This window comes from Ranitomeya imitator, chromosome 3 (assembly GCF_032444005.1).
Source record: "Ranitomeya imitator isolate aRanImi1 chromosome 3, aRanImi1.pri, whole genome shotgun sequence".
In the NCBI taxonomy this organism is placed as follows: domain Eukaryota; kingdom Metazoa; phylum Chordata; class Amphibia; order Anura; family Dendrobatidae; genus Ranitomeya; species Ranitomeya imitator.
The window spans coordinates 572122695-572148453 of record NC_091284.1 but is presented as its reverse complement, the minus strand read 5'-3'; the positions used below and the strand labels follow the sequence as shown (position 1 = coordinate 572148453).

Below are 25759 nucleotides of genomic sequence, written 5' to 3'. Positions count from 1 at the left end.
CCCAAAGCCTGTTTTCACCTTCCCATCCAAAGCCAAATTTTTCAATTCTGACCACTGTCACTTTATGAGGTTATAGCCCTGGAGCGCTTCAACAGATTCCACCAATTCTGAGACGGTTTTGTGACATATTTTACTTCATGAAAGTAGTAAAATTTGTTCGATACGACTTGCAGTTATTTGTGAAAATATTGGAAATTTGACAAACATTTGGAATGCTTTGCAATTTTGAAACTTAACTGATTTAAAGGCATAAAAATTATGTCACATAACCGTTATTTCCCTCGTCTACCTTACATCAAACTTTTTTTTTTTTTCTCTTAAACTATTTTGCTTTTGCTAGGAAGTTACAAGGGTTAAAAGTTGAGCAGAGATTTCTTATTTTTCCAACAAAATTTACATAACAATTTTTTGGGGGACCACATTACATTTGAAGTGACTGAGTGACCAATACAGTCATGGCCAAAAGTATTGACACCCCTGCAATTCTGTCAGATAATACTCATTTTCTTCCTGAAAATGATTGCAAACACAAATTATTTGGCATTATCTTCATTTACGTGCAGGGAAGAGAACAGCTGACCGCACCACCGCTACTCAGACCGGAAAAACATGAAACTCACAGACTTCAGCCGGCCAGCAGACCTTAGGTGCTGTAGCCAGAACAACGACCATCAGCGATGCAAAAATAAAGAAGAAACTTTGGCAGCACTCACCGGTCTTCTAAAACAGGTACTTTATTGCAAAACTTCACGGCACGGGGGTGTGTACAAAGAAAGTGGCAGCCGAACGACGGCCGTTTTGCGCCCTCCTGGCGCTTCAACGGGTTCGATGGGAGGACGGATGTGACGCCTGAAGTAGCGCCCGACACGAGCGCCCCTCCTTGTGCCGTCACCCGCCCTCCCCCGGTACACTAACTAGTTAAAAACATAAACCATTAAAAACAAAACCTCCAGCACTGTGCACGGAGCTAAGATCATATCGATAATAGACATTGTACAAATTTGAAAATGTTAAGACATATGTAACAGACCTTATGCAGTCATGCTGTAATTATGGAATCGACACGTATAATAGCTATACAATCGCGTTTGACCAATTCAAATCCTCACATGGTACTACAGTCTACACCGCTGCTGCATGTCCTCAGGCTTAACATGTCAACACAAACACAATCCAGGATAGTGCTCTACGGCAGAGGTCCCCAACTCCAGTCCTCAAGGCCCACCAACATGTCATGTTTTCAGGATTTCCTTAGTTTTGCCCAGGTAATAATTGCATCACCTGTGCAATGCAAAGGAAATCCTGAAAACATGACCTGTTGGTGGGCCTTGAGGACTGGAGTTGGGGACCTCTGCTCTACGGTCCCACAGGCTATAAACACCAGTGCGATCCACTCCATGACTAAAAAAAGTATATGCCGCTCACAGAAAGATGGACATGTCAACTTTATCATTGAGCCCTGCAGGACCCATGGCCCCTGTGCGCATTATCCACATTGCCTCGCATCTCAATAGGACATTATGATGGTCACCCCCTCTTTTCGGGACCCTAACCTGTTCCACCCCTGCAAATGTCAATACCTCCGCATTTCCTCCATGTTCCTCCTGCAAATGATTAATTAGGCTAGGGACCCCCTTTCCTGTAGTAACAGAACGGCAGTGTTCCCTAAAGCGCACATACAGACATCTGATAGTTTTACCCAAATAGTAGCGCCCGCACGGGCACCACAGTACATATACCACATTTTTAGTTTGGCACGTAATAAATTGCATCACCTCATCAATGAGTTTCTTAAAATGCTCTGCTGGAATTTTAGACCATTCTTCTTTGGCAAACTGCTCCAGGTCCCTGATATTTGAAGGGTGCCTTCTCCAAACTGCCATTATTAGATCTCTCCACAGGTGTTCTATGGGATTCAGGTCTGGACTCATTGCTGGCCACCTTAGAAGTCTCCAGTGCGTTCTCTCAAACCATTTTCTAGTGCTTTTTGAAGTGTGTTTTGGGTCATTGTCCTGCTGGAAGACCCATGACCTCTGAGGGAGACCCAGCTTTCTCACACTGGGCCCTACATTATGCTGCAATATTTGTTGGTAGTCCTCAGACTTCATAATGCCATGAACACGGTCAAGCAGTCCAGTGCCAGAGGCAGCAAAGCAACCCCAAAACATCAGGGAACCTCCTCCATGTTTGACTGTAGGGACCGTGTTCTTTTCTTTGAATGCCTCTTTTTTTCTCCTGTAAACTATGTTGATGCCTTTGCCCAAAAAGCTCTGCTTTTGTCTCATCTGACCAGAGAACATTCTTCCAAAACATTTTAAGCTTTTTTAGGTAAGCTTTGGCAAACTCCAGCCTGGCTTTTTTGTCTCGGGGTAAGAAGTGGGGTCTTCCTGGGTCTCCTACCATACAGTCTTTTCATTCAGACACCGATGGATAGTACGGGTTGACACTGTTGTACCCTCGGAATGCAGGGCAGCTTGAACTTGTTTGGATGTTAGTCGAGGTTCTTTATCCAACATCCGCACAATCTTACATTGAAATCTCTTGTCAATTTTTCTTTTCCGTCCACATCTAGGGAGGTTAGCCACAGTGCATGGGCTTTACCGTGCGCAGTGTCATCAAGAAGTTTAGACACAGGAACATTCAGGTCTATGGAGATGGACTTGTAGCCTTGAGATTGCTCATGCTTCATCACAATTTGGTTTCTCAAGTCCTCAAACAGTTCTTTGGTCTTTCTTTTCTCCATGCTCAATGTGGTACACACAAGGACACAGGACAGAGGTTGAGTCAACTTTAATCCATGTCAACTGGCTGCAAGTGTGATCTAGTTATTGCCAACACCTGTTAGGTGCCACAGGTAAGTTACAGGTGCTGTTAATTACACAAATTAGAGAAGAATCACATGATTTTTCGAACAGTGCCAATACTTTTGTCCACCCCCTTTTTTTATGTTTGGTGTGGAATTATATCCAATTTGGCTTTAGGACAATTCTTTTTTTATTTTTTTCATTTAAGACAAATTAAATGAAGATAATAATACCAAATAATTTGTGTTTGCAATCATTTTCAGGAAGAAAATTAGTATTATCTGACAGAATTGAAGGGGTGTCAATACTTTTGGCCATGACTGTATAACAGAAGAAGGGTAGAATAATAATCTTTGTAATAATCTTTATTTTTATATAGCGCTAACATATTACGCAGTGCTTTACACACATTATCATCACTGTCCCCAATGGGGCTCACAATCTAAATTCCCTATCAGTAGGTCTTTGGAATGTGGGAGGAAACCTGAGAACCCAGAGGAAACCCACGCAAACACGGGGGAGAACATGTAATCTCTTTGCAGATGTTGTCCTTGGTGGGATTTGAACCCAAGACTCCAGCACTGCAAGGCTGCAGTGCTAACCACTGAGCCACCGTGAGCGCCATACTGAAGTTCAAATTTTGCTGGAATGGTTTGAGGGTGCCATGTCACATTGGCAGAGCCTCTGAGGTGCCAGAACAGAAGGAAACCCCCCCATAAGTGATGTCATTTTACAAAACTACACCACTCAATGAATTTATCTAGGGGTGAAGTGAGCATGTTGACATTACATGTGCCTTATAGAAATGTATATAATTGGGTGGTGAAGAATGAATAATTACATATTTACCACTAAAATGATGTTTTAGCCCCAAAATTTATTTATTAGGCTTACTCAGAAAAAAAAAAAAAAAAAAAAAAAAAAGGATCTCCGTGTTTGTTGTGCAATTTATCCTGAGCGTACCAATACCCTATATGTAATCAGAAATGACTTTTCAGGCACAGTGAAAAGCTCAGAAGGGAAGGTGCGCCATATTAGAATGGAGATTTTACCGTTCTGGTTCGCGGGTGCCATGACCCACTGGAAGGCCCCCTAAGATGCCAGAACACCCCCATAAGTGACCCCATTTTACAAACCACACTACTCAATGAATTCATCTAAGGGTGCATTGATCACAAAAAAAAATGTTTTATCCCCAGATTTTCCAACAATAGTTTGCAGACTCCATATACAAAGCCCCTAAGGCCATGTTCACACCATCCTTTTTTTCATGCGGAATCGCCGCGATTTTCCTGCTGTGGGTCCACAGCTGTTTTCCATGCAGGGTACATTACAATGTACCCTATGGAAAACAGGAACTGCTGTGCCCACATTGCCGAAAATCGCGAAAAAAGCCGCGCTGAATAGCCGCGGTAAAAAAGAAGTACCATGTCACTTATTTTTGCAAAACTGCAGCGGTTCTGCACCCATAGACCTCCATTGTGAGGTCAAACCCGCATTAAAACCCGCAGATGAAAAATATATCTGCGGGTTTTACTGCGGTTTGTGGTGCAGAACCGCTGCAGTGTGGCTGCCCCCCGTGCCCCAATCCCACCCCCCCATGCTCCGATGCCACCCCCCGTGCTCCGCCCCCCCCCGTGCCCTCATCTCCCCCCTTATACACACCCGGCCTCCCGGTGTCCGTCCGGCCGTCTTCTCCCTGGGCGCCGCCATCTTGCTAAATGGCGGGCGCATGCGCAGTGCGCCCGCCGAATCTGCCGGCCGGCAGATTCGTTCCAAAGTGCATTTTGATCACTAAGATATAACCTATCTCAGTGATCAAAATAAAAAAAATAGTAAATGACCCCCCCCCCCCCCCCTTTGTCATCCCCATAGGTAGGGACAATAAAAAAATTAAGAATTTTTTTTTTTTCCACTAAGGTTAGAATAGGGTTAGGGTTAGGGGTAGGGTTAGGGTTAAGGTTAGGGTATTTTCAGCCATTTTAACCCTAAAAAACTTCCTAGAAAACACACAGACTCTGCATAGAAAACTGCATCAAAAAACGCATCAAAAAACGCACCAAAAAACACACAAAAAAACGGACCTGCGTTTTCTGCCAAGAGCTGCGGTTTTTAGTCCTGAAAAAAAAGGAGGGAAATCAGGAACGTGTGAACATAGCCTAAGTGCTAGAAGTGCAGAATATTCCCTGCTCAAGTGACCTCCATTTTGGAAATTATACTCCTTTAGGAATTATATCTACAAGTATAGTGATGATATTTGCAAATCTGCAATTGTAGTGCCCAACTCGTGCTTCTGGAGACTTGCGCCCGTAAATTAAGAGGGCCCTCATCGCTACAGAAAAACCAAACAGGTGGAGGCTAAATGTGGTTTAGACTCTGTGGGGCTCAGAAAGTGAGGGGGGAGAACTTGGATATGGGAGTGCAGAATTCCCTGGATTTCTTTAGGGGAAGGGAGGGCAAGGAGCCATAGTGCACGGAAGCTCCCTATATGTCTGTTAACAGATGAAGGACCTGAGTGGGGAGTTGATTTTTTTGTGGATTGAGTTTACTCTTTTACTGGGGCCATTTTACATGGCATTTGGATCACATTTACCCAGCGCTCTATGTTTAGCACTTACCTTGAGGTTCCATCTAAATCGCTGAATGACATGATGAAGATGAAACCCCCGAGGGATCCATTCACTATAACGAGGCAGCAGAGTTAGTCTGGAATCAGTCTGGCCTCTGTTCAGCAGTGTCCTTTTTTCCCCCCCAGAGGTGCTCAAAACTGTGGCCGACGGCACTTTTATGCACATCTAAAGAGACCGACACTGCAGGATCGTAGGCCAGTCCATAATGCCTCCATTCTCCGTCATTATAGGATAGTGGTGGCAACCTATGGCAAGTGAGCCAGAGCAGGCGCGCAGAGCCCTCCTAGTGGGCATGTGCACCATCTCCTCTGCACACACTGTCCCATCAAGCTGTTCGCGTGCCGAGGGTGGCGACACTAATGATGAGGAGATGGTGCACTTGCCCACAGGTAGGACTGTAATATATGAAGAATGCAGAGCAGCGGGGGAACTGGCAAATGAGTAGTTATTTACTTTTTCTTTTTTTTTTTTTATGTGGGGCCCATTACACTGTATAGAGCACTCTGTGGGGCCCATAACACTGTTTGGAGGACTTTTTGTGCCCATTATACTGTATGGAGGGCTGTGTTGGGATTACAGTTGGAGAATCATACGGTGGTGATGGGCTCACCATTCTTGGTTGAGAGGATTGAGGGAAGGGTGTACAGTAGGGTCATCATACTGTGCATGTGGAGGAATTCATTGTGGGGGTATCCTTCTGTGTTTGGGGGCACTTGTTTGCATCCCTTAACTGTTTTATTCAAGGTTTTTTTTTATTCTTTGTTATTATATATTTAACCCCTTTCTGACCTCGGACGGGATAGTACATCCGAGGTCAGAAGCCCCGCTTTGATGCGGGCTCCGGCGGTGAGCCCGCATCAAAGCCGGGATATGTCAGCTGTTTTGAACAGCTGACATGTGCCCGTAATAGGCGCGGGCAGAATCGCGATCTGCCCGCACCTATTAACTAGTTAAATGCCGCTGTCAATCGCTGACAGCGGCATTTAACTACCGCATCAGGCCGGGCGGCCGGAAATGAGGCATCGCCGACCCCCGTCACATGATCGGAGGTCGGCGATGCTTGTACCTTGTTACTGATCGCCGGTAGCTGTGAGCGCCACCCTGTGGTCGGCGCTCACAGCACACCTGATTTTCTGCTACACAGCAGCGAACAGCAGATCGCTGCTATGTAGCAGAGGTGATCGAGTTGTGCCTGCTTCTAGCCTCCCATGGAGGCTATTGAAGCATGGCAAAAGTAAAAAAAAAAAAAGTTAAAAAAAAAGTGAAAAAAAAAAAAAAAAAAAATATAAAAAGTTTAAATCACCCCACTTTCGCCCCAATCAAAATAAATCAATTAAAAAAAAATAAATCAAATCTACACATTTGGTATCGCCACGTTCAGAATCGCCCGATCAATTATAAAAAGCTTTAACCTGATCGCTAAATGGCGTAGCGAGAAAAAAAATTCGAAACGCCAGAATTAAGTTTTTTTGGTCGCCGCGACATTGCATTAAAATGCAATAACGGGCGATCAAAGGAACGTATCTGCACCAAAATGCTATCATTAAAAACGACATCTCGGCACGCAAAAAATAAGCCCTCACCCGACCCCAGATCACAAAAAATGGAGACGCCACGAGTATCGGAAAATGGCACAATTTTTTTTTTCTTTTTTTAGCAAAGTTTGGATTTTTTTTTCACCACTTAGGTAAAAAATAACCTAGTCATGTTAGGTGTCTATGAACTCGTACTGACCTGGAGAACATAATTTCAGGTCAGTTTTAGCATTTAGTGAATCTAGCAAAAAAGCCAAACAAAAAACAAGTGTGGGACTGCACTTTTTTTTGCAATTTCAATGCACTTGGAATTTTTTTCCCGTTTTCTAGTACAAGACATGCTAAAACCAATGATGTCGTTCAAAAGTACAACTCGTCCCGCAAAAAATAAGCCCTCACATGGCTAAATTGACGGAAAAATAAAAAAAGTTATTGCTCTGGGAAGGAGGGGAGTGAAAAACGAACACGGAAAAATGAAAAATCCCAAGGTCATGAAGGGGTTAAATGAGACCATATTTTTTTTACTGCTATTACATAACATTATTCCAATATTATTCCAAAAGTTGATCAATAGTAGACCTTTTTTTTAATCAAATAAAATGAAGTTTTTTCCTCATCAATTAGCAAGTTTGGCACGCGACTTTGTCCAAGCTTTTAATTTTGGCCCTCTGTGCATTTGCATTTGCCATCCCTGACTTAAAAGGATTATTCTGATCATGATAAAAGGTTACAATTGGAACGAGGTTATAAAAACAAACAACTTTGCAATTTTACTTTTGATTAAAACTATTCTCCATTCTCAAGAAAAGACCTCTACAGGAATCGGTGGCTAGTATCTTAGGCGTGAAGAGCAGTGCTTACAAGTGCTTTGCCATTATAGACTCTATAGCGCGCTAATGTAGGACTTATTTTTCTAAATTAAAACCTCAAGTTAAATTGCAGTGTTGACACACTGCCATAAATAAGTGAGTTTTGGATTGAAGTTTGGGCACTCTGTCTCTAAAACGTTCACCATCACTGTTATAGGAAGTCTTCCGCAGGACTTCCATTTGAATCACATACTTCAGAGACTTACATGGAAACCCCGATGTAAGCGCTTAATGTAGATTGCAGGATAAATATGGGACGAAACTTGGTTGGTAGGCAGAATGAACAAATCAGCAGCAGGTGAAAAATTGATTTTGAATTCCGAAACACACTAAAACATGCTTTTTATTTTTTGCAAAAACTAGTTTTTCCATTCTATATGTAGCCATAATGTTTCCATATTTCGTCAGTCATGTGAGGGTGTGTTTTTTGTGGGACGTGTTGAGGTTTTTATTGGTACCATTTTAAAGGCGCAATTTTTTTTTTTTTAATCCCTGTCTATTCCGATTTTTGAGAGGTTGAATGAACAAAGACCAGCAATTCAAGAATTGTTTCTTTTTTTGTTTTTTTTTCCCAATGCTGTTGCGTGTGTGGTAAAATTGATAAGACAGTTTTATTCTTCAGGTCAGTATGATTACAGCGATGGCACTTTTTTATGGTTTGGCGCCTTTACACAAAAGCTATTTACACAAAAGCGTCGCTGTGTGGTCGCTGGAGAGCTGTCACACAGACAGCTCTCCAGCGACCAACGATGCCGAAGTCCTCTGGTAACCAGGGTAAACATCGGGTTACTAAGCACAGGGCTGCGCTTAGTAACCCGATGTTTACCCTGGTTACCAGCGTAAACGTAAAAAAAAAAAACCACTACATACTTACATTCCGGCATCTGTCCTCTCCGGCGCTCTGCTTCCTGCATTAAGCGCCGGCCGGAAAGCAGAGCACAGCGGTGACGTCACCGCTGTGCTTTCCGGCCGCTGTGCTTACACAGTGCAGAGAAGCAGAGCGCCGGAGAGGACAGACACCAGAATGTAAGTATGTAGTGTTTGTTTTTTTTTACATTTACACTGGTAACCAGGGTAAATATCGGGTTACTAAGCGCGGCCCTGCGCTTAGTAACCCGATGTTTACCCTGGTTACCAGTGAAGACATCGCTGAATCGGCGTCACACACGCCGATTCAGCGATATCTGTGGGAGATCCAGCGACAAAATAAAGTTCTGGACTTTCTGCGCCGACCAACGATGGCACAGCAGGATCCAGATCGCTGCTGCCTGTCAAACTGAACGATATCGCTAGCCAGGACGCTGCAACGTCACGGATCGCTAGCGATATTGTTCAGTGTGACGGTACCTTTAAAGTAGGAAAAAAAAAAAAACGCAACTCATACTGAATCTTTTCCCACAAAGCTATAAATCAATTTGCTCAGCTCCTCCTGCTCTTTTCCGACAGAAGACGGGGATGCCAAATGCCATTTATCAGGATTTACACCAGGAACAACAGCACTATTTTACACAACAGCTGTGGGTCTTAGCAAGATTTAACGTTGGATAAATGATATCCTTGGCCTATTTGCCAAGCTCCTTTCTAATCAACACCAACAAAGGGCTTCAAGTTCCAAAGTGACAATGTTGTCAAATGAGACCTTCCAGACATGTAAAATGTTGTCACAATAAACATCATTTCTATTTCTATGTTCTGCAAAACCAAGATGCGATTTATTTCCACACCAATCATACATCTTTGGCATATACTGCGGATACGGCATATATATATTAGGCATCAAGCAGGTAAATGTCAGATGTTTTACCTCTGATATAAAAAAGACTGACATTTTGGCTTTCACCAAAAGTTTGCCGCTTCAGAATTTTAAATCTTTTAGTCAGATGTGAACCTGAAGCACAATTATAAGCATTTCGTAAGTTTTTAAACTTTTGACAATTATGTCAAGTTTATGGAAAGAGTCATTATTTACAGTGCTGACCCAGCTTCTAGACCAAATCCTGACTCATGACAACCCATACTTGTGTAATCAGAGCTTGGAGTTTATTACAATTTGTCGGTTTGTCCACCCACTTTTTTAAGTAATTACCACAGGTTCAAAATGGCATGGAGATCCCTGGCAAAGGCTCCAAACTTTCAATGTTTTGTTCACAGAGCTACGTAGTTATCACTTGCTTTGGGACATAGCTCCATCATGCCGGAAAAAGGTTTGCTTAGCTTGGAAAAGTTGCTCTTGGAGGATATTTAGAAAAAGTTATTTGTTAATGGTTGTGTTTTAGGCAAACTTGTGAGTAAGCCTATGCCCTTGGATGAAAGGAAAGCCAACAAATGAATGGTCTCAGGATGCTTTACTGTTGGAACACAGGACTTATAGGAGTGCTCACCTTTTCTTCTCTGCACAATCATTGTTCTAGAATGAATGGACATAAACACCACATCAGAACCGCTGTTCAACATAGTCTCTCCAGGCATTTTTCAATGGAACACAATAGGGATCCCAGCTATTTGAAACTAACCATCATTGAACAGATTCCAGAAAATGTGCAGAACTGTCTACAAAGGCTGATCAGAAGGGAATCCTACTGGATTTACAAACTTTCCATGCTCAAGCTTGAAGGATTGAATGAATGTATGGGGATGGGGATTCTTGTGCGCTTTGGGAGAAAGTTGTTTGGGGTTTTTTTCTCATAACTTGTGTTAGCTTTTATGGATCAACAAATTCTTTTCAAAGAATTAACGCTTTCAAAATGTTTAGCTCAATATATGGGGTTGTACGTGTGTATCTTTCTTTTACAGGTACATTTGTTGGAAATGGTTAATGCTACATTATAACAACCAATGTGATTGATATTCAATGTTAATTGATTACTTCATGATCACCTGAATGTCCTAAAATCTGATTTGTCAGCAGATACCCAAGGATGTATATAATGGTTTGGAGTTATTGTATATGGTATATTTGCATTTCGCCTGATGAAGGAGCAATACATTTTTTTAAATATTTTTGCCTCGTGATTGGACACGCACCACCTGATAACCCAATTTTTTCTGCTATTTGGATCTGAACCCTGAAGTGCTCTAACAGGTGGACCAGCCGCTAACAGAGCTTTCATCCAATTTAGCCAGTGATGTGACACAGGTGCACATCTTCCATAGGTGAGCAGTATTTTAATAATGTCAGCTCTCCTGCCTTGTTGATCCACACAAGGTGCCTTTTCCCTCTCCTTCTTGACTGGTGTTGAATCAGTCGCATACCGAAATCCTCTTTAGGAGATGGTCCTGGCACTTGCTGGACTTTCTTGGGTGCCCAGAAGCCTTCTTCGCATCAAATGAACCTTTGAAAAGAACTTTGAAGTTTGTGATGATCCGAAAAACAGTTGATTTAGGGGCAATCTAAAAGGATGCAATGTCCTTGCCTGTAAAACCCATTTGATGCAAAGTAATGATGACTGGATGTGTTTCCTTGGAGGTAAGAATGGTTAACAGAAAAGCCAGTCTGCTCTTAAAGGGAACTTGTCCCCCCCCCAGGGCGTTGTTAAGAGCCACATTCAGCAGCACTAAAGGTACCTTCACACATAACGATTTAGTTAATGATATCGTTGCAACGTCACACTTTGTGACGTAGCAAAGATCCCGCTAACGATCTCGTTATGTGTAACAGCGACCAATGATCAGGCCCCTGCTGGGAGATCGTTGGTCACTGGGGAATGATCAGGACCTTTTTTTGGTCACTGATCACCCGCTGTCATCGCTCGATTGGCGTGTGTTCACTTGTAACCAGGGTAAATATCGGGTTACTAAGCGCAGGGCCGCGCTTAGTAACCCGATATTTACCCTGGTTACCATTGTAAAAGTAAAAACAAAAAAACACTACATACTCACATTCCGATGTCTGTCCCCCGCCGTCAGCTTCCCTGCACTGACTGTCAGCTCCGGCCGTAAAGCAGAGCACAGCGGTGACGTCACCGCTGTGCTCTGCTTTACGGCCGGCGCCGACACAGTCAGTGCGGGAAGCGGACGGCGGGGGTTGTGACAGACATCAGAATGTGAGTATGTAGTGTTTTTTTGTTTTTACAATGGTAACCAGGGTAAATATCGGGTCACTAAGCGTGGCCCTGCGCTTAGTAACCCGATGTTTACCCTGGTTACCCGAGGACTTCGGCATCGTTGAAGACAGTTTCAACGATGCCGAAGTCTTTCCCTGATCGTTGGTCGCTGGAGAGAGCTGTCTGTGTCACAGCTCCCCAGCGACCACACAACGACTTACCAACGATCACGGCCAGGTTGTATCGCTAGTCGTGATCGTTGGCAAGTCGTTTATTGTAACAGTACCTTTAGGCTGCATTCTGTGAAGGTGGCTCTTACGTTTCTGATCCCTAGTAACACTGAAATATTGACTTTTATAAATTGAAAGGAACGGATGGCACAGACCGGTTAAAAAAACTTCTTTATTCCAACACTTAAAAACATCGGCGTAGGGAGGATGGGAGCAGGAATGGAATGGACAACAGCCATCCGTTCCTTTCAATTTTTGTATCCATTGTGGCTATTTTCTTTGGAGTGGCACCCCAACTCACGGAGCACTTACTGCTCTATATACGCTTGCAGCATCTGTTCATGCAATTACCTGTGCACTGAGTGGGCTTCCCCGCTGTGCGGATTAATACTTTGTTAGAGCTATTTTGACGTAGACTCTTATAAATTGCACCCCATACCTGTATTGAGTCCAAGAGGTATGGTATCTCCCAGTTTCAGCCGCCTCCCATCATCCAGCTCTTGCGTCTGTGCGCCGCCTCCTGTGCATCGCTTCCTGTGTTGCTGTTACATGCTCTGCGCCTGCCCCATCTCCCTCCTCCTCTTTCTCTTTCCTCCCTTGGCAGCGTCTGATGAGCTGACCTGCCAGTGAACTTTGTATGGGGAGCTCAGCTCATAAGACGCTGCCGAGGGAGGAAAGAGAAAGGAGAAGGCGCAGGGCATGTAACAGCAACACAGGAGGCGGCACAGACGCACAGGAGGCGGCGCACAGACGCAAGAGGGAAATGATGAACGGCTGGGAGGCGGCAGAAACAGGGGGAGACACCATACCTCTGGGACTCAATACAGGTATGGGGCGCAATTTATAAAAGTCAATATTTCAGCGTTACTAGGGATTAGAAACATAAGAGCCACCTTCACAGAATGCAGCCTTAGTGCTGCTGAAGGTGGCCCTTTTAACTTAACAATGCCCTGGGGGGGTGACAGGTTCCCTTTAAACTTAATTCACTAGAGTGATATCAGCTGCCTTGTCCTCATTAAACACTTTCTTGAGTTAATTAGATATTCACTGAAATTATGTAAGGAGATCATGTTATGGCATGGCTAGCTAGGAATGGCTTTGGATTAACTCTGGATTGTTATGAAGAGTGATCAGATGAATTGCCCCTATAAAAACTAAAGGACCACACTTTTTGAAAACTAAAACATATTCCAGTCTCAAAACTTTTGGCTACGACTGTAGATATGCTTTATACTCAAGACGGTAATAGGAATGTCTAGACATTGTATTTTTTTTCCTTTAAATAAGCTATAGGCTTTTAAACGTACTCACCCAGCTGATTCTGAATATCAGAAAACTGGTAATATTCCACATATTTATTCTGAGAAAAGAAGTTCTTGTAGACATGCCGAGCCCCAAATAGCCAGATATCGCTATCATCTGTGATAGTGCCTGAGGTTTGGTCAGTCAAGTCCAGAATAGCACATTGAGCTTCTGCTTCCATAGGGGCAATAACATAAGGAATGCCAAACAGACGCAATAACTCCTACAGCATGAGAAGGTACAGTAGACAATTAATTTGTACATATACAAATATTCAGAAACAGCTTTTCCCTCTATATATACAGCAGCAGTGCTTTCACTCTGAAAGTGAAGGGTATGAATCTGTTCATCCCAACTTCCAAAAAGACAAGGATGGAAAAAAAATGCCGCCACTGCAAGATAATGTAGGCGAAAAATAAGACTCTATAGTTCCCGTGCAAAATACTTAAATTGAAAAAACCCTGGTGATTTGGGCAGAAACATTTTGTATGTGTGCAAATAAAAGTACAAATGTGGCAGCATGACCAAAAATATGAGGTCAATGCTGCTGTAAGGTAAAATGCAATGTAAAAATGTATGTAACGTAGGGTATAAATGTAAATTATATTTACATTAGCGATTATTTGAAAGACATTACAGATTAGAAGGCCATTTTGACTTGTACATGGAAGAATGACAGCTCAAGAGCAAAATATATGTAGGACTCCGGGTTTAATGTGCTCATAGGAAATTCTTGTAGAAATTGACTAACAGTAAATTCTGAATTAAACAAAAAACAGAAAAAAGCTGCTTTGTAATGCCATAAAATATGGTATTGTATAGCATCACAGAAAGCACTAACCTGGCTTTCCAGGTACATCTGCCCAGTCACCGATGCAGCAACACGTTCCTGCTGCTGTCTCTGCGCCTGGAGCGAGGTTTGCTGGACAAATAGATTATTCTCCAGTGACTCCAGCTCCTCCTGAAAGAACAGTAAAAGATTTTTTTAAAGCATATAGAACAGACAGCATCTGGCAGTTGAATAAAGATATAAATTCCGTTACATAGATAGATTTACGTATCTATATATTTTTAATCAGACTTTTAAGAGTTTTACAAAACAGCAGTAGAATGTGTACAGATACTAAACACCCCAATACAATAACCCCATCTAGTATATCCCATGCAAGTCCAGCATCAATGCTTCAGTGATAGCATATAATTAGTGATGAACTAGCACTAAAATGCTCAAGTGCTTGTTACTCGAATCAAGAAGGTCCTGCGTTCGTATGGGCTCAAGTGACACGTATAACTGCAACTCAAACATTCTTCTGGCAGACCCTCCCAGGAGGTCTGGGGAGTGCAGGGGGCATGTTCACACTCTCATCGCTTTTAATGGTAAGAAAAAAAACAAAAAAAACAACATTCACTGGTAAATATAATTTTAACATTTTACTACCTTATCTGGGCATGTGGTGTGTGTGACATGGTCCAACACATCCTGTTTAATTTATGAAGGAGGGACTCAAACTCAAAGCCTATGCAGACAATACAAGAACTGCCAAAATTAGTGGGAAGAGGAACTCTGATATACCCTGTATTAGACAGAGAAGAGCCTCATATACAATGTTAAAATTGTCAGGTACTGAGACTAGACTCAGAATATCTATGAACTAAGCGCAAGGGTTGCCAAAAATTTGAAGATGGGACTTCAATACACACTGGAAGACACCGAGAAAGGCCCCAGAATAATTTTTTTTCATTTTTTTTAAATTCTAACAAAAAGAGTGGGACTCCTAGACAGGTAAAGCCTATGCACTAGCTGCAAGGCTTTGCAAAAATGTACAGGCAGGATTGCAATACACTCTGAAAGACACGTATAGGATGGCCTCAGAATAAATGTTGTTAGAATTTTAACAAGATTGCACAAAGAGAATGTGTCAATGAATTCATGGAAATAAGTGATCATGTTGTGGACTTTGGAAAAGATTCATGTAACCAGAAGGAACACTCATTTCTGTCAGATGATACTGACATTTGACAACGAGAAATACAACAAGATGGGAAAACGTAAGAACTTGACTTGATTTTTCAGAAAGCTGACATGCTGAGTGAAGACTGTGGAAACTGAAAGATTTTTTTTTTTTTAATGATTGGTGTCCTGAAGAAGGAGTTGGGGTAACTCTGAAACGCGATGACAAACTAGCACTTCATACGAGTTAGTCGATTACCATTATTACAGTAAGCGCAGTTTAAATTATCCCTATACAATCAGTGTGGGTAACAGCAGTATTAATAGGGAAAAATAATAGATGTAACCCTTAAAAGGACTTTTGGTTTTAGCTTGCAGCAGAAAGGACTTTAAGGCAATAAACTCTGCCCATATGCCTTTAATGCTAACCTGTCCCTTCAACAGCTAGCCCTACACTAAGATCATTGGCTCTGAGTAGGCTTCAAGTTCTGCCAAAAATTAGAAGGAGGGACAGCAATACCCCATGGAAGACACGTATAGGAAGTCCTCAGAAAAAAAAAATATTTCCGATTACAGAGTGGGACTCCTGGACTGCTAAAGCGTACCCACTATGCGGTGTGATATATCTAGTAGTGGATCATACACACATTGGAAAAATTAAGAGCGAGAGTTGGATCAGAACCCTGAGGAGGACACGAAAAATTAGAAAAGAAGAACCGTATACCTTTGTTTGGGTGTGAAGGGGTGCATGGGAATACACTACAAAAAAAGGAACATTTTAGAGGACATTATGTTCCGATGCCGTCATCCGAAGGGGTTAAGTCTGGGTCAATACAGGCTTTGCTCATTTTGATTATGCCCACAGGAGGCACTAAAAATCAATAGTTGTACAGCATAAAGAAATCACGGAGGATGCTGGTAGAGTCGGCTAGGTACTCCTTCACCATCTTCCAATACTTTTCTTCCCTCCTTGTCAGAATACCCTGCACCTCAGGGCCTGAGCGCTGGGAGGCTCTAATTAAACTGTCCCAAATCTTTGGTAGTGTTCCCCTGCCTCTGTTGGACCTAGTGCACATCTCCCTCATCTCTACTCCTTGGTTGATAAAATATCTCTGACCTCTGCTGCCAGCATTGTCAAATGGGAATTTTTTGACTAATTGTTCATCTAGGGCCTTCCGGTATTGCACCAATTTTACTAGACATCTTTGCCACAGGAAGGAGAGAGAGAAAGTTATCCTTGTAGCATGGGTCGAGAAGTGTGACCAACCAGTGATTAGTGTTGAGAAGAAGAAAAAAAAAAAGACACAGGAAAGACAGCAGTATATAAAGTCAGCCATGTGCGCCAGACTCCCAACAGGCAAGATTTCCATGTCCCCACCAGGAGTAGAACAACTGTTCTCCTCCTCTTCAGGCCATCCACACTGAACAGACAAGAAGCTGGTGTTGGTAGTACCCTCTGTAGCACAGGCAACCATCTCCTGTTCCTTTTCCTAATTATCATCCCATCCGCACTGAGAAGATGAGATAAGGCTGGGCAGTATCACTTATTCCTCCATCTCCACCTGGTCAATATTCAAAGATTCCTCTTTCACTGTGAGAAGGGTGCATTTAAGTAGACACAAAAGGGGATGTTATGTTGATTATGGAGCCATTGCTGCTCACCATCTTGAGTGATTCCTCAAAGTTTTGGAGGACAGCACACAGCTCATCAAACATCCATGCCCACTCATCTGTTCTTATGCGTGGAGGCTGACCAGAATACTGATGGGCATGTTGTAGCTGGCATTCAACTACTGCCCGCTGCTGCTCACAAAGCCTTGCCAACATATGTAACGTTGTGTTCTAGTGCATGGTCAGATTGCAAACCAGTCTGAAGAAGCACTTGCAAGCACTGCCCGACTGGCGACAGCTGTAGAGGACTTGCGGAAATGGGCACACATGCGATGTACCATCACAAGCAGCTCTGTCAAATCTGGGTAGGTTTTCAGAAAGCACTGAAACACTAAATTGAGAACATAGGCTAGGAATGGAACAGGTGCGAGTTTGCCAAGCCTCACACCCGCCACCAGGTTATGGCCATTATAACACACGACCATGTCTGGTTGTAGGTTCAGTGGAGAGAACCAGATTGTCTGGTCCGTTAGACCTTTGAACTCTGTGGCGGTGTGCTGTTTGTCACCTAAACAAATTAGTTTCTGCAGAGCCTGTTGCCACTTCACCAAGCCAGTACTGCAGTGCTTCCAGCTTGTGACAGATATGGACGATAATTTGGAGATGGAGGATAAGTAGGTGGAGGGGGTGCAGGAACTGGTGGAGGACTAGGGCCGGCAATTCTAGGAGTCAGGATGCACGTGTGGCTTCCCAGCTTCCGACTTGGTCCCGGCCTCCACAAGGTTCATCTAGTGTGCAGTCAGAGAAATGTAGTGTCCCTGGCCACAAGGAGCGAGTACCAGAGGATGGCCACCACCATGAGGTTGCGAAAAGCCTTAGTATCCACGAGTCTAAAAGGCAACTTTTCCAGGAAAGGAGTCTGGAAATGTGTCAGTTTATGTTTGGCCTTGTGGGTGGGTGGCTGCGTATTTCCTCTTGCATTCCAAGGCCTGGGGTATGGACATCTGTACGCTGCGCTAGGATAACGTAGTGGAAATGGTTGCGAATGTGCAATGACAGGTGGTGCAGGGCAGGAGGCATCCACCCGAGTGTCCTCGACAGGGGATTGGCTAGCACTTAGCACATGTGAAGTGGCAGTGGTGTCATCCACAAACACTAATTGTGGACCCAGGATTCTGCCTACCTAATCAGCTACTTTGATGGCATGTACCTGAGCAGGACAACGGTGAAGGTGAAAATCCAGCTCTAACAATCTGATAAAAAACAATCTTTAATAATAACTCTATAAAACAGACATTGTGCGTAGTTGGAGAGAAGAGAAATGGGGGATGAGTTAACCGGACGCATTTCGAACACGAGTTTAAGGCCGGGGTCCCACTTGTGACTGCACTGAGAGAAACTCGTGTGAGTCTCTCGCCTCAATAACTGGCACTGTCGCTTGCACTCGGGACCAGAGTGTGTGGCTACATGTATTCCTATGCAGCCGCACACTTCGGTCCAGAGTGCAGGTGGCAGTGCCAGGTGTTGAGGCGCGAGTTTCTCGCATTGCACTCGCAAGTTTGACCCTGGCCTAAGAACACATCATCGTGTTCAAATCGTGTTCGAAACGCGTCTGGTTAACTCATCACCCATTTCTTTCCTCTCCAACTACACACAACAATGCCTATGTTTTATTGAGTTATCATTAAAGATTGTTTTTTTATTGGATTCTGTGAGAGCTGGATTTTCACCTTTACTGTTGTATTGCTTCCACGTCCGTCACAGACTAAATCCTGTGTTCCACAAATGGTCCATGTGAAGTCCTTCATAGGGGTGAGCTGAACAACCTTTTTATTTTTATATTATGTGCATGAGCATGCTGGTGATGGTCAGGTCCTTGCTGATTTTGCTATGGCACAATTGCATATGACATTTTTCTTGTCTTAAGTACTTTGTGAAAAAGAGCCAGACTGAGAAACAACTAATACTTGGCCTGGGATCTCATCGCATGTGGGTGCCTTGGGGAACGATAGCGATCCGTGACGTTGCAGCGTCCTGGATAGCGATATTGTTGTGTTTGACACGCAGCAGCGATCTGGATCCTGCTGTGACATCGCTGGTCGGAGCTAGAAGGCCAGAACTTTATTTCGTCGCTGGATCACCCGCTGACATCGCTGAATCGGCATGTGTGACGCCGATCCAGCGATGTGTTCACTGGTAACCAGGGTAAATATCGGGTTACTAAGCGCAGGGCCGCGCTTAGTAACCCGATGTTTACCCTGGTTACCATTGTAAATGTAAAAAAAAAAAAAAACACATACTCACATTCCGGTGCATGTCACGTCCCCCAGCGTCCGCTTCCCTGCACTCCTCCTGCATCCTGTGTCAGCGCCGGCCGGCCGTAAAGCAGAGCACAGCGGTGACGTCACCGCTCTGCTTTACGGCCGGCGCTTACACAGGATGCAGGAGGAGTGCAGGGAAGCGGACGCCGGGGACGTGACAGGCACCGGGAATGTAAGTATGTGTTTTTTTTTTTTTTTACATTTACAATGGTAACCAGGGTAAACATCGGGTTACTAAGCGCGGCCCTGCGCTTAGTAAACCGATGTTAACCCTGGTTACCCGGGGACTTCGGCATCGCTGGTCGCTGGAGAGCTGTCTGTGTGACAGCTCTCCAGCGACCACACAAGGACTTTCCAACGATCACGGCCAGGTCGTATCGCTGGTCGTGATCGTTGGAAAGTTGCTGAGTGTGACTGTACCTTAACTGCAGTTCCCCTTGTGTCATCTTCTACTGACCATAGTAACATAGTTATTACGGTTGAAGGAAGATGAACATATACCATACGGGACAACATAAATGAAGGGGTGCCACAGAGACCATGTGGACGTCTCAAAGATACACCACACGGACACTCCCAAACATAATATAAAACATATGAAAAAAAATTGGAGTAAAAAAGTCCAAAAGTAATCCAAATATCAATTTATTAAGAAAATAATAATGTAAAACATGTAAATAGACTAGGATCAGGTAATAACAGGACACCCGTATCCTGACCAAAGATGTTAAATATTAAACATGGGTAAAAGGTGCTCAAGTGCCACAAAAAGAGAGACCGAAAAGTCCGGAATACACTAGTAACCAGATGACCAAGTAAGTCTGCGCGCTATACCACTCGAAGGACTTGGTCCCAAACTAGATTAGTTGCTTACCCATGATCTCAGTGTGTCAGGATCAGTGTCCACGCCGCCACCGACGCGCGTTTCGCCTCTTTCTCAAGGTGCGGTTACTAGTGTATTCCGGACTTTTCGGTCCTAGTCTATTTACATGTTGTACATTATTATTTTCTTAATAAATTGATATTTGGATTACTTTTGGACTTTTTTACTCCAATTTTTTTTCATATGTTTTATAAGGTTGAAGGAAGACTTTAAGTCCATCTAGTTCAACACATAGCCTAACCTAACATGCCCTAACATGTTGATCCAGAGGAAGGCAAAAAAAAACCCATGTGGCAAAGAGTAAGCTCCACACTGCGAAAAAAAATCCTTCCCGACTCCACATCCGGCAATCAGACTAGTTCCCTGGATCAACACCCTAACAAGGAATCTAATATATATACCCTGTAACATTATACTTTTCAAGAAAGGCATCCAGTCCCCTCTTAAATTTAAGTAATGAATCATCACACGGCAGAGAGTTCCATAGTCTCACTGTTCTTACAGTAAAGAATCCGCGTCTGTTATTATGCTTAAACCTTCTTTCCTCAAGACGTAGAGGATGCCCCCTTGTCCCTGTCTCAGGTCTATGATTAAGATAATCAGAAAGATAATCAGAAAGGTCTTTGTAGTGTCCCCTCATATATTTATACATTAGTTTGGAAAAACGAAGGCTAAGGGGTGATCTTATGTTAAATAGCCCCAAGTGTAATAACCTATCTTGGTATTGCAGACCCCCAGTCCTCTAATAACCTTGGTCGCTCTTCTCTGCACCCGCTCTAGTTCAGCTATGTCTTTCTTATATACCGGAGACCAGAACTGTACACAGTATTCTAAATGTGGTCGAACAAGTGACTTGTATAGAAATTACAGTATGTTCTCCTCATGAGCATCTATGCCTCTTTTAATGCATCCCATTATTTTATTTGCCTTTGTAGGAGCTGCCTGACACTGGCCAGTAAATGTGAGTTTGTCATCCACCCATATTCCCAGGCCTTTTTCATTGACGGTTTTGCCAAGAGTTTCAGAATAAGGCTGGGATCACACAGCGAGATATGGCCGAGTCTCGCAGGTTAAAACCAAGCTCTGGCACCGGCACTCCAGAGCGGAGCGTGCGGCCACATAGCAATACATGGAACCGCACGCTTTGCTCCGGAGTGCCGGTGCCAGAGCTTGTTTTTAACCTGCGAGACTCGGCCGTATCTCACTGTAGTGCGACTCCGGCCTTAAGCACATAGTTATACATCTTATTACTTCTACCCAAGTGCATGACCTTACATTTATCCCCATTAAAGCTCATTTGCCATTTATCAGCCCAAGCTTCTAGTTTACGTAAATAATCCTGTAATATAAAATTGTCCTCCTCTGTATTGATTACCCTGCAGCGTTTAGTGTCATCTGCAAATATTGAAATTCTGCTCTGTATGCCCCCTACAAGATCATTAATAAATGTTAAAAAGAAGAGGGCCCAATACTGACCCCTGTGGTACCCCACTGCTAACCGCGACCCAGTCCGAGTGTGCTCTATTAATAACCGTCCTTTGTTTCCTATCCCTGAGCCAGTTCTTAACCCACTTACACATATTTTCCCCTATCCCCATTATTTTCATTTTATGCATCAACTTTTTGTGTGGCACTGTATCAAAAGCTTTTGAAAAGTCCATATACACTACGTCCACTGGGTTCCCTTGGTCCAGTCCGGAACTTACCTCTTCATAGAAATTGATCAGATTTGTCTGACAGGAACGGTCCCTAGTAAACCTGTGCCGATACTGGGTCATGAGGTTATTCCTCTTCAGATACTCCAGTATAGCATCCCTTAGAATGCCCTCCAGGATTTTACCCACAGTAGAGGTTAAGCTTACTGGCCTATAATTTCCGAGTTCAGTTTTTGTCTCCTTTTTGAATATTGGCACCACATTTGCTATACGCCAGTCCTGTGGTACAGACCCTGTTATTATGGAGTCTTTAAAGATTAAAAATAATGGTCTATCAATGACTGTACTTAATTCCTGCAGTACTCGGGGGTGTATCCCATCCAGGCCCGGAGATAAATCAATTTTAGTGATTTTTAGACGCTAACGTACTTCCTGCTGGGTTAAGCAGGTGACACAATGGGGAATTGTTATAATATAACTTTTAATCAAAGCTAAAACCTTTTTGTTCCAAATTTAAAGACATTAATATCCAAAAATATTGTCACAGGAATGTACACGATAAGGACTAAATCTACGTTCACATTTGCGTTGTGCGCCGCTGCGTCGGCGACGCAACGCACAACGCAAATAAAAACGCACCAAAACGCACGCTAAAATGCTGCGTTTTGCGACGCATGCGTCCTTTTTTGCCGAAATTTGGACGCAAAAAAAATGCAACTTGTTGCGTTTTCTGCGCCCAATGCTTGCGGCAAAAAAACGCATGCGTCGCACAACGCAGCACAACGCATGTCCATGCGCCCCCCATGTTAAATATAGGGGCGCATGACGCATGCGTCGCCGCTGCGGCGCCCGACGCAAACACGCAAAACGCTAATGTGAACGTACACTAACTGACCCTGTCAGGTGCGCTAATACTGGTCCCTACCTGACTGCGGAGGTTGGCACCCTAAGTTTCAGCGGTAGGCGCCCCCGCTCCACGACAGCTAGCCCTGATAGCCCTATATACACCCTGTGATCCCTAAAAAATCCCGTCCCAATGTACTTTAATTACCAAAAAATAAATTAAAAAAAAAAAAAAATCAGCAAAATCGGAAAAAATAGGAAGAAAAAAACCAAAACAAAAAAAAAAAAACAAACAAACAAAATTTGTTATTTGCCCCCCAAAAAAACCTTAATAGGGTATAATATAGACATACAATAAATCATTGGGCAGAAACACAATGTCAATGTCTCGTTTATCCAAAATACGCAATAGCAAAAGGGCAACTCCAACTGACTAACACAATATTCAAGTCAGCCCTGCGATTACATATATCAAACGGTCAAATGACCCCTTAATACCTGGATATTCATAATGGAGCCGTAACCCCAGAAAAAATAAAAATAAAAAACATCCCACAGGGATCTAGGAGCATGTTATTCATTCATGGCCGCATAGATAGTGACACCCCATTATGATAAATCAATCTAGTAATGTACACAGCGCTTCTACTCATTTGTTCCTGATGTTCCAACTAAGGCGCTGGGGGCATCCATTCAGCCACGTAGCTCACAAGATCTTTAACAGGGATGTCATCCCTAGTTATAGTTGGGTATAACTAGGGATGACATTCTGTTGGAGATCTTGTGTACAGATCTTGTGAAAGCACCCCAAGTTTTTTTGAAAATTAACTTATGATCGGAATCTTAAAATATAAAACATAATGGCTTTCACAAGCAAATAAGAGAGAAGCTAATGAACAAAATGTCAGTCAAGACTATTTAAATCGCCATACTTCGCCTACAAAGACAAAATGAAAGCTGTTAAAAAACATTACCATACTTATGTCCTGCCATTCATTGGGTTCTGCTTCTGCATCTTCTGGCTCCTCATTTTGCTGCGGGGCAGCACTCTGGACATCCGTCTGCTCATCTTCTCTGAAGGTGGTTTCTAGCTGTGTAGTAGAGGTGAACGCTGCCTCAGCCAAATCATCAGTTTCTCTTTCTACTGTATCCTTCAGAGATTCAGCGGCTTGTACTAGCTGAGAATTACGGCTATCCAAATGACCTTCTACTTCAATGAAGCTACCTATGAGAAAGAGGAAAATCTGACAGTACAAATAAATGTATGCATGTTAGAGGCAACTCCGAACTTGATACTTTTCGGTAAAAAGGATTGTCCCATAAACCACATATATCATTATTCACAGGATAGGTGATACATTGAAAAAAAAAAAAAAGTAGGTCTAAGTTCACATTAGCGTTGCGCCGCTGTTGCGTCGGCGACGCAGCGGCGACGCGCCCCTATGTTTAACATAGGGGACGCGTGCGTCTTTTTGGTTGCGTTTTTTGCCACGTGCGTCGTTTCCGACGCTGGCGTCGGACGCACGAAAACGCTACAAGTTGCATTTTCTGTGCGTCCGATTTTGGTCAAAAACGACGCACGCGTCGCAAAACGCGCGCGTTTTTGCGCGCGTTTGCGCGCGTTTTTCGATGCGTCGCGCGTTGCGTCGCCGACGCAGGGCGGCGCAACGCTAGTGTGAACGTACCCTTACCGAACAATTCTTTTTCATAATTATATTTTTAAAATGCATAATTTCCTTTACACTTCACATGTACTTGCTACTTGGTGTTGGTAGATCACATAAAATACCAATAAAACATTTAAGTTTATGGCTGTAACATAAAAAACAAACAAAAAAAAAACACACAAAAAAACAAACAAAAAAAAAACAACAGGTATTTTTGTGTACTCACCGTAAAATCCTTTTCTCCGAGCCACACTTTGGGGGACACAGGACCATGGGTGTATGCTCCTGCCACTAGGCGGCTGACATCAAGTGAATATAAAAAATTAGCTCCTCCTCTGCAGTATACACCTACTACAGGCTCCAGACAGAACCAGTTCAGTGACAAAGCAGTAGGAGAAAAATCAGTCTCTCCTTCGCCACATTGGGGGGCACAGGACCATGTGCACTGCCGAGATGACAGAGCGATTCCTCTCGGCCCAGCGGAGGATGTGTCCCACCTCGCACATTGTCGCCCTGCTGCAGGTGTCCCCTGATAATTGATATAAGCCACGGCTGTGGCGTTGTCCGATTGAATTCGGATAGGGTGATCCACCAGAAAATGGAACCGCCGCAAGGGCAACCGGATCACCCGAATCTCCAGGACATTGATCAGAAGGCGTGACTCCAGAGGAGACCAACACCCCTGAGCAGTGTGGTGACGGAAAACAGCTCCCCAGCCAAGAAGGCTGGCGTTGGTAGTGACCACCAGCTAATGGACCGGGAGAAAGGATGTCCCCTGAATGAGGGAAGACCATAACGTCCACCACCTGAGCGTCTGCTTGACCTGCGGGGACAAACGACAGTCGGTCGAGGGAGCACGGGCTCGCATCCCAGGCTGCCAGAAGCGCATGCTGAAGAGAACGGAGGTGTATCTGCGTGAAGGGAACAGCTTCCATTGCTGCCACCATCTTGCCCAGGACCCCATGCCGAATCGGATGGAGCGGGGATAAGGACGACAGTGCCCGAGTTCCCTGCTGAAGGGCTAAGACCTTGTCTTGAGGTCAAATCTCCAACCCTCGTGAAGTGTCCAGGGTCATTCCCAAAAAGGAAATCTGCTGAGCTGGGACAAGGGAAGACTTGTTCGAGTTTATCAGTCAACCAAGGCGAGACAGTGTATCCAACATGATCTGGACGCACTCCGCGCAGGCTTGGAATGACGGCCCCTTGATCAGGAGGTTGTCTAGGTACGGCAAAACAACCATGCCCCGAGAATGCAGAATGGACAGGACGGCCGCCATGACCTTTGTGAACACCGGGAGCGGTGGTGAGGCCAAAAGGCAAAGCTGTGAACTGGAAATGTTCCTCGCGGGCAGCAAAGCGCAGGGACTTCTGGTGAGGGGGAAAGATCAGGATATGATGGCAGGCATCCTGGATGT

The 25759-nt window shown here is 43.8% G+C and overlaps 1 protein-coding gene across 2 annotated transcripts in view; it reads right to left on the bottom strand.

Moving 5' to 3' along the window:
- The window catches only part of ERCC5 (ERCC excision repair 5, endonuclease), a 92813-nt gene that overhangs the window by 17548 nt on the left and 49506 nt on the right, over window positions 1-25759 (bottom strand). For both annotated transcript variants that reach the window (XM_069757960.1, XM_069757959.1), the window contains exons 10-12: window positions 23652-23902; window positions 14255-14374; window positions 13423-13636 (exon numbers count right to left, since the gene is read on the bottom strand). In XM_069757960.1, coding sequence (XP_069614061.1) covers window positions 13423-13636; window positions 14255-14374; window positions 23652-23902 — 585 coding nt within the window. The remainder of the gene's footprint in view (window positions 1-13422; window positions 13637-14254; window positions 14375-23651; window positions 23903-25759) is intronic.